Here is a 10,183-nt window from a genome sequence, read left to right on the forward strand (position 1 = left end):
ATCAATAAAAATTTTAAAAATTGAAAAAAAAATCCCAGCTGTTACTTATTAGAAATGTAACCTCCAGCAAATTAAGTTACTAGACCTTTTTTTCTGCCTCAGCTTGCTCATTTTTGTTAAATAGGGATAACGTACCTAATTCCTTATTTTAAGAACATAGTCACTACATGTAAAGCACTCAAAACTAGGTCTGGCAAGTAAGTACTTAATGAATGTTAAGAGGATGATGATCTCATTTTCCTGCAGTATCCAAAATTATACTAAAAGAAATCCTCAAACTTCTCTTGGCCTCCACAATAGTACTTTAATTTATATTCTATCTTACAATGCCAAAGGTTTTTGGTTCCTACTTGTTTCTTCCCAAGTAGATGTGACCAACTCTCTCATCCTTTCTTCTCTCCTTGGCCATTTCATCTATGCCCACTTATAATGATGATTTCATGTCTTAGTATACACATCTCTCTCAACATAATATCCTTTATTTCTGACTTCCTACAGGACAGACATTCCTCTGGCTGACCTAAAGCAACAAAACTCTTCCCCTAAAATCTGTCAATAAGTCCTGTTGAACTCTGCTGTTTAAATACTACTGGATTATTTTTTCATCACTACAACCAATAATGGCACCATCACCTTTTGCCTGGACAATCATGATAGCCTCCTACCTGGGTTCTTTATACCTGCAACCCAGGTATGTGCCCTCGACTAGGAATAGAACCCAAGATCCTTTGGTCCTTGAGCCGACGCTCTAACCACTGGCCAGGGCCTATTTGCCTTTTTTGATTACCATGTTACTTGTTTCTGCTTATTCTACTTAAAATCTTTGAATTGCTTAGTTTAAATCAGATATCACTGACTAGTTGTGGTTTGCTGCATTGTAACAGAGTTTCATTCGTTTAAATCATACTTGTTTTTAGAGGAAATCATCTGATACCAGATGCTTAGTACCAAATTACTCACTGATGTTATGAAAATAGTATATAGTACTAATATAGATCAATCCAATGACAAAAATAGATCATTAAACCCCACAAATAGCAGAATTTGATGAAAACATTTCTATCTTATGTTTTTTTAAAAAACAGGATGTAGAAATAATGACTAGAAATATGCAAACCATTATTAGGGTTTGAACACATAGCACCTATCACCTAATAACTTACGCTACAAGAAAATGAGAGGACTTGGAGAACTGTAATTTGTTTACACTACATTCTCTGCTGTAATACTTAGCTACAGGCATCATTTAACACCACCATTATATGCGAAATTCGCAATGTGTATCTATAATTACTTTACTACTAGAGGCCCAGTGCACAAATGGAGGCGGGCCCTCAGCCCAGCCTGGGCCCTCTCAGAGTCCAGGACCCCTCAGGGGAGCGGGCCTAAGCAGGCAGTCGGACATCCCCCGAGGGGTCCTTAGCGCTGTTGTGGAGGCTGGAGAGGCTCCTGCCACCGCCGCTGCACTCCCCAGTCAAGAGCCCAGCTTCTGGCTGAGCAGCGCTTCCACTGTGGGAGCACACTGACCACCAGGGGACAGCTCCTGCGTTGAGCATCTGCCCCCTGGTGGTCAGTGCGCATCATAGCGACCCGTCTTAACGCCATTCGGTTGATTTGCATATTAGGGTGTTATTATATAGGATATGATTTAACTTAAAGCCAAATTCTGGAAGATGCATAGTATTAATTTATGTGTGTATTCTAAGTTTCAATAAGTCTTAAAATCTAATAACTCTTAAAGAGCCAGAAATACCTGTAAAAATTCCTTGAAATAATAAACTCAAAAGTAGCATTTAAATTCACCTGCCTGTATAGCTCACCACCTGTACTTCAGAACTAGCATAATCTTCATGTACAGAAGCATGTCATTCCAAACAGTAATTCTCAGGAATGACTTCAAATATAAACCCAGTACTAAATACACAATAAGAAAACAACAGGTCCTGAATGTCACACAGAACAGCTATCTTCAACACAATTGATAGGACCTTCCTCTAAACCCATTCTAGTTATGCCTAAGTTGAAATTTTCAGGAAACTTATTATTTAAGTTTTATGTGTTCATCAGCAACCCCAGGACCCTTTTCCAATTATTTATATCACATAAGTTTATAATTTTATTAAAATAGGTTATCAATAAACAATTACAACTAAAGAAAAATCAAATGCCTACTTTTATGTATTTAGTTTAATCCCTTGTTGGCACTCTGTAATTGTTATAAACTGAGTACAGTTAATATATTTTATCAACCAAGTTTTATCCCTACACTGAACCTTGACTGAAAGTTCAATGACAATTTAGGCACAAATTTCTTTTAAAAAGAAAAATTCTTGTTACATTTTTTTATTAGTCCTCTAAATGTCAACTACTAATGACATCATGGCAGAGTCAAATAAAATTAACTTGTGAAATCACACTAAGACTGTTCCAGATTGCTCTTTAAGACTAAGTAATGTAAACAATTCTAGTAACCACCTAAACAACAAGCACACTTTTTTCTATACCAAGTTATTTGCTATTAAAATCTCTAAATAAATCGGAAACAGTAATGATTGTCACATAAAGATAAAAATAGCTTTTAAAAGTACTTTAGTATATTCAATGCTGCATTACATGTATGAAGCTTAACATTCAACAAGCAGGTCTTAGATGCTAGGATGTTACTGGTCACCAGTGATTATAATTTACCAGATAAAGACAAAGTCTGTGTTTACCTCAAAGGTGGACATTGAAACATACCAAATTTAGGAAGGGATTTTTGGAAGCAGCAGAATAATTCTTAGGATAGAGTAAGGTAGTGTTCTAGAACACTTTTTGTGTCACAGTCCTCTTTGAAAATAAAACTTATTCCTTCAAGAAATATTTACTCAGTCCTTACTATGTGGGAATCACTGGGAATACAGAGAAAACAAAAAGGTCACTGTTCTCACAGGATTTTTATTAGCAGCATAAAAGCTTTGGTTCCTCTAACCTAAATGTTCAGAGGTTTATTAAAGCCTGGGGTCTAAGGAGCACCTTTAAAAGTCTAGGAAAAGGCAGGGTAGGGAGAGAATCTACAATATATTTTCCTCCATTCCCACTTGAAATTTAATTGTATGATGGAAGTCAATGAAATGACAGAATTTGTCTTAAAGACAATATTCCAATGAACTACAACTATTCTTGATAAAAATGTTATAACAGTCATTGAAGATTCTTATATCTCACAGATACAATCTTTCTTTAAAGAGGCGCGTGTGTTTGGGAAGGCAACAATGAGCACCAACTCTGTGACAGGCACTTTGACTAATACATTTTCTACCTTAAAGTGAACATTTTGTGCTGTGTACAATAGGCACAACTACCTAACTGGGCAGAGAGGGAGGCCAGATGTATCAGAGAATGTAAGAGTTTAAGAATGGAAATATTAGATAGCCCAGAGGTCAGTTCCTGAAGGATATATTAAAAACTATTTCAGAGTAATTTTACATTTCATTGATACATTTAAAAATAATATAAACCAACATGCAATTTACCAACCCTAGAAAGCAAATCCCAGGTTTAAATCAAATCCACACAGCAAGTAAAAATAAAACCTGCATAAATTTTGTCCTTAATGCTAATAGCTTTCTACCTTATATAATCCTATCAAATAATATTCATGATGAATGTTTGAGATTAGTGATGTCTGGCTCCTCTAAGTTTGTGTTTATAGGGGTGGTTTTATTTACTTTATTTATTTACTTTAAATGGGCTATATTGTTGAGTTCTAACTGTGTTTCTCAGTTTTCTCTAGCTTTAAAAATTGCTTCAGCCCAACCAGGGTGGCTCAGTGGTTGAGCATCGACCTATGAACCAAGATGGCTCGATTCCCAGTCAGGGCACATGCCTGGATTTTGGGATTTCAGGCTCAATCCCCAATAGGGCGTGCAGGAGGCAGCCGATCAATGATTCTCTCTCATTATTGATGTTTCTATCTCTTTCTCCCTCTGCCTTCCTCTCTGAAATCAATAAAAATATTTTTAAAAAATGCTTCAGACCCTGACTGGTTTGACTCAGTGGATAGAGCGTCGGCCTGTGGACTGAAAGGTCCCAGGTTGGATTCCAGTCAAGGGCATATACCTTGGTTGCGGGCACATCCCCAGTAGGAGGTGTGCAGAAGGCGGCAGCTCAATGTTTCTCTCCCATTGTTTCTGACTCTCTATCCCTATCCCTTCCTCTGTAAAAAAATTAATAAAATATGTTTAAAAAAATGCTTCAGTGTTTCTGAGCACTTCAAACTCCTTGCCTACCAGGAAAATTGTAGCAGTTAAAACTGCTTGATGCTTGTGTTAACAAAAGCCTCTAATGTGAAGTAAAAGAATAGAATTTGAAAGACATTTCAATATTGCATAAAAAAAGCAAAACTTTAGCAAGTTTCCAAAACATTTTAATGTTAATCAGACATCTCAAATATTAGAATAAAATAAAAAATACTAATGTTTAATGGTATGGCATAAAGACAACATGACATCAAGTTTTCTGTAACAATTTCACATATAAAACCAAAGGAGACAAGATTTAAGAAGCTCACTTAAATAGCTGTCACTACTTTATAAGACATAATTACATGTGTAAAATAGAATGTTAACCTTTAGATCTAGGTTTTTCATTGGAAAAAGGGGTTATTCCCTTACTATATATGCAATTCTAAGGTTAAAATATTAGCTATTTTACAATGGCGTAAATTCAATGTTCATCTTCTGATTCTACATTTCAAATTACCTATTGGTTACATGACGTGGCCCTCTTGTAGAGACTGATTTGGAGTTACAGTATTAAAAACTGCTTAGAATTCATGTTTTAAAGTAAGATAACCAACAACAACAAAAGACAACCACCTGGCTCCAAACATGTCTAAAAACAGCATAAAAACATGTCTTTAATTACAGTTAGCCCCACACATCTTTCTCAGGCAAGTTTACCTTTTCACTTGCCAAAGCAGATTCAATTACTGTATTAAATTACAGCCATTTGCTATGTACTATATAGATCAAAGTCAATTTTTTCATACAAGTATCTCATTTTGGATTAGCTATTCAGTTTATAATAAAATCCAACAGGTACAATCAGGCAAAGTATTTCTCACCTGCAATCTGCTCTTCAGTCAGTTGGTCAGCCTACAAAGAGATCAAGAGATAGATTAGTGACTTGAGACTATGTAGGTTAGCAATTACAAAAACAAGTTTTAAAAGTTTTTAAGGTTTGGCATGTACCATAAACTTCATTTAGTTCAACATTTCTTAGTACCAGCAATAAGCACACAGGGTAAGTGGAAAATGCATACATCTGGTTTACATTCAAAGTTAAACAGTCTTGACCCCAAACTTAAGATAAGGAAAGTATTTCAGAATATGTTTGAAAGTAAATTTTACACAACTTGGAAAAAAAACACACAAAAAAACAAATCTGGAATACTAAAAAGTTTAATTGGAGTTTTTCTAAATTAAAGATAGAATCCAATAGAATCATTGTTTCCTTTTTCAAAATTAGCATACCTCAACTTAAACTCACCTCCTCTGGTAGATATAAAATTATTACCAGAAATGTCCATTGAACCAAAAATAATGCCCAAGGACTATAGTCAAAATTGCCCCCATAAATGGCTTAAACACATCATTTGGACATAAAAGTAATTTTCCAAATCTCAAAATGAAGCAAAACTCCCATTATTAAAAAGATTAAAATCTAGTCTTGGATGGGGCAACATGAAAGCTACCAGTTTTTACTCCTCTTCACCTGCCAGGCAACTGCAGAGAATGCAGGATTCTGAACACTTGAATTACATTATTTACCAAATGTTAAGTAAGTCCAGCCTCTCATCTTCTCTTGACTTTTGAAATCCCAAAGTGAGCCTAAGGTTTGTGATGTCTTGAGCACATGGAGAAAGTTACTGGTTCTTGCTTTTTAAAAAACAAACAACAAACCTATTTTCAGGCATTTGCAAAAACCATTTTATATGTTGTTCTTATTCAGTCTTCATAGTAACCAAACAATGGTGTTCTTATTCCCTATCTTACAAAAGGGGAAAGAAGGACTCAGATTATATTTCCGGGAGTGGGAATACAGTATTAGTTAGCTAGTAGAGTGAGTATTAAACATTAAAGTGTTAGACATATCCAATGCCTCTAAGTTTAAAATTCAGAGCACATAATATATAAGGATATTTGCAAAATATCAAGGCTTTGTTCTTCATGTGTCCTTCATCTTTAGACATTTCTCTGCTTATCAGCATACATACCCATGAAACAACTGTTTATGTGGTTCTGGGAGGCACTGACAAGAAATAGCCTCCTATCTAGTATGTATACCTACATCAAGTCAAACATACTATGATTAATCCATTCATTTTTGGTATGAAAATAAAAGCACTGCCTGGTTTCATTCCTTTTAAGTAAAAAGACCCCCAGAAAGGGTAACACCTTAATGTAGAATAGTATCACATTTTCTCTAGGGGACAGCATGAGAATATTTGAGAAACAAAGCAGACGTTTCTTTCCCTGCTTGCTTTGATCTCAATGCAATCAACTCATTTCCATTCTTAAAAATTAAAAAGGAAAAAAAGCCAAAGGCCTGATAATTAAAATTGAAGAGCAAATAATTAAGTTCAAATGCAGAAATTTATAAAATAAATTATCTCCAGCAATCTGGTATAAAATCAGCCAGATTGTTTTCCCTAGGAAAAAGATTTAAAACCCAGTAAATCCACTGAGTTGTTTCCTTTGTTAGAGGCTATAGGGATGGGGAATGTCAGGCCCGAGAAATCATTTGGTATGGCCATGCCAAGGCATTAGGGGTGAGTTAATTAAATGTTTAACCAAATATAGCAGGTTAATTTTTAAGTTGATAATTTTATATGGCCCACGAATAATGTCGTAAGTATCCAAATGACCCTTGGCAGAAAAAAGGTTTCCCACCCTTACAAGGATTTACTTCTAGTCTGATTTCATTTTGCAGGATTTCTATAATTTCTGAAGGAAGGGCAATATGGTATGGTGCAGGAAAAAGCATAGTGCTTTGAGTCATCATGGGGCTAGTATCCCAGCTTTGCAACTTGCAACTTAATAGCTCTGACACCTTGGACTTATTATTCAACCTCTAAATCAACTTCACCTGTTAACACAGTAATACCTACCTAACAGTTATTGTGTAGAGTAAATCAGAAGCTATGTCAAAGGCTGGCCAAAAGAGTTTAGTGATAATTATTTTACATAAATAAATCAAAGAACCTACAATGTTAACTATCAACCTAACTAGTTCAACTTCCACACAGAAGGTAAACATGCACAGCATTATCAAGACCTTTACAACAAACCTACCATGTTTCATGTTAAACTTTAAGCTGAGAAAATATATTTCCACAAACTGAAACCACCAGTTGAAGTCCAGGGACAGATGTGGAAGGCAATGTAGCATGTATGAAAGCTGATGGATTGATGGGCTATGTGCAGAATGGTAGACACTGGGTTTGTTCTCAAAACATGGTTGGGGGAAGATTTTGGGGAAGCTTAAGGCCTCAAGAAGAAACAAAGATGTTAGCTATAAAAGAAATTTTTCAATTTTCTTTGAAAGTCCAAATTTAATGGTTCCACACCATCTTGTCCAGCTCCCTACCTCTAGGCAAAGGTAATCTTAAAAAAGATCACAAATAAGCTTCAAGGAATAAACTAATAAGCACACAGGAGCCTAAGTTACTCACATAACCTAAAGAAAAGATCACAAATAAGCTTCAAGGAATAAACTAAGCACACAGGAGCCTAAGTTACTCACATAACCTAAAAGCACTGTGATTTTTGTTTGGAGTGTTTCGAGAAGCTTAGAGACATTTTTCATATTTACTACTAACCCAGAGTTCAAGGTTTTAAAGTAATCTTTATATCAAACAAATCTTTATATTAAACAATTCAGATTAAAACCTACTAAAAGCAGAAACAACACTTCCTAGCATTCTAATTTGTAAGCCTTTCCCAACTACACCAAATCAATTTGTTTCTTATTTCTGTCTATGGAGAGTGACATTTTCTTACTTAGAAGAACTTCAAAAATTATACTTTTGGGAAAACTCAAGCTCAATAACATGTGTATTTATCTCAGTAAAGAATAATTCACTAGAGAGCTGACTAGTTCTTACTGTATTTCTACACTTTATATAATTCTTCCTACTGCTCTTGTCATGCCAGAGAAAGCTTCCAGGCATTAGCATACTCACTCTCAGGTTCAAAACCACAGGTGATTTATTCACCTATTGAGAAACACTAAAATAGACTAGGTGTGACCTGAAGTGAATGCATTATGTACCTATTAAATATTTCCTAAATGGCTCTCAAAAGTAGGTATGGGTACTCTTGGAGCTCACCTAGTGTAAGGTTTTATACAAATGATCCAAAATTCTTATCTAAGTAAATGGATGAATCCATAGGCTTGAAATGGCACACAAACTTCTATCCTTCATTCATTCCTGTTTCTTCCAAGTCCTACTTAGATATAAGCTTCATAATTAAAATTTTCCTACAACTTCAGAATTGTTTTTTTACCTATATAAAAAGCAGCCTCTAAATTAGCTCAATAATTATATCAGTAATACTGGTAGAACAGTACTTACTATATATAGCATCTTGGATTAAAAAAAAAAAGAACCCATCAAATTACTTTATAAAAATTAGGACCTTTACCAAGGGCCTAATTTGATCATTCTAGCTGAATCTAGAATTTCCTGCATTTTAATAGAGCCATAGTGAATTTCCTCAGTCTAACAGAAATAGATCTCCTTGCAGTTTGATGGAATAATGATTATTTATTTAGACAAATGACAACATTTTCTACCTTTTCACATCTTTTATTTATCTAACCACCCCAGCCCTTAAGTCTTCTTAAAGCACTCCCCCCTTCAAAGAGGATGATATATCAACTATATGTAAACCTAAGAGCTATGTGAGCAATCATATTCCACTTTCATATAACTTTTTTTCTTTTAACTTGTCAGAGTTCTAACTTTAAATCTCCAAGTCTTATAAAGTTAAAGAGGACAATTTCCAAATTAAATAATTAATGATGACTGTCAATTTAACAAACAAAAACCCCCAAAGCATCAACGATGCAAACAGTAACTCAAAAGTTTATCACGGGCAAAGAACCAAGAAAGTATAGATATACTCTACCCATCACCAGGGAAAAAAACCTATTCCAGTGTGTTTTCAATTATACTGAAGGAAAAAAAAAACAACAACAATCTTACCCTTCATTTAAAAACATTTTAAAATTTACCTCGCAATTAAAAACTTCGATTACATGCCTATAATGTACTTTCACCTAAAATAGTAGTAAGTTCAACCAGCATATACAAACTCATAATAAAATAACTTAAAAATATCAGTATGGAACGAGTGCATCAAACTTAAACGAGCACTAGTTTAACCAAGATGAAGTCCTTTCCCCACACCCATTAAGGCTGAAGGTTTCAGTTGGCAAGGATTTCCAACTCTTGTTTAAGATGTCACCTTGCCTCCTGGACACACCCATCGCTGTAATTACTTGGCAGAAGGAACCACGAACTAAGTACTGCAAATTACCGCCCTCATTAGATTTTTTTAAAAACAGAAGTTCTGGTCTCAAGTGACAGGAAAACGCTTTTTAAAATCCCCTGCCCTCCAAATACTCTTCTATCATACTCCGGTATTTGACGACCATTATTGCACAAATGAACTGAACAACTGAAGATGATCTGGCAACTTCTGTAGGGAAATAGGAGTGATCCCCAAGAGGACTGGAGCGGGGGCAATGCTGCTGCGTGGTCGTGGTTCCCTGACATAAGGAGTGCACGTGATTGCTCAAAAATAGGACATACCAGTGGCCCTTTTCAAAAGCATCCTTCCAGTTGTTACATGAGAACAAGACCGACTTTCACAACAGTCGCCGCGGAGCCTGCTTTCCGTAGGTGGCAAGGCAGATAGGAAACGCCTTTCACCTAACCGGGGCCGAGGGCTTTCTTTAACAAGATGCGTACTTCGGGGACGCGCCCGACTTCCGTGACACAGAGATCATTTCCTCCAACCATAAAGCCACTTAAAAATAATTCTTATTTTTAAATGTCCAGCCTGGATAGTGGAAAAAGGCCCCAAAACCCAGATGGGGGAAAAATCGGCATTCACCGAGCTTCCTTCTCGCC

General features: G+C 35.6%; 1 protein-coding gene across 1 annotated transcript in view; it reads right to left on the minus strand.

Annotated features, from left to right (window-relative positions):
• CALM2 (calmodulin 2 (phosphorylase kinase, delta)) overlaps positions 1 to 10,183 on the minus strand; it is a 14,870-nt gene that overhangs the window by 3,804 nt on the left and 883 nt on the right. The window contains exon 2 of the mRNA XM_005864804.2: positions 5,108 to 5,138. Coding sequence (XP_005864866.1) covers positions 5,108 to 5,138 — 31 coding nt within the window. The remainder of the gene's footprint in view (positions 1 to 5,107; positions 5,139 to 10,183) is intronic.

The sequence above is a fragment of the Myotis brandtii genome, unplaced genomic scaffold (genome assembly GCF_000412655.1).
Source record: "Myotis brandtii unplaced genomic scaffold, ASM41265v1 scaffold191, whole genome shotgun sequence".
Taxonomy (NCBI): Eukaryota; Metazoa; Chordata; class Mammalia; order Chiroptera; family Vespertilionidae; genus Myotis; species Myotis brandtii.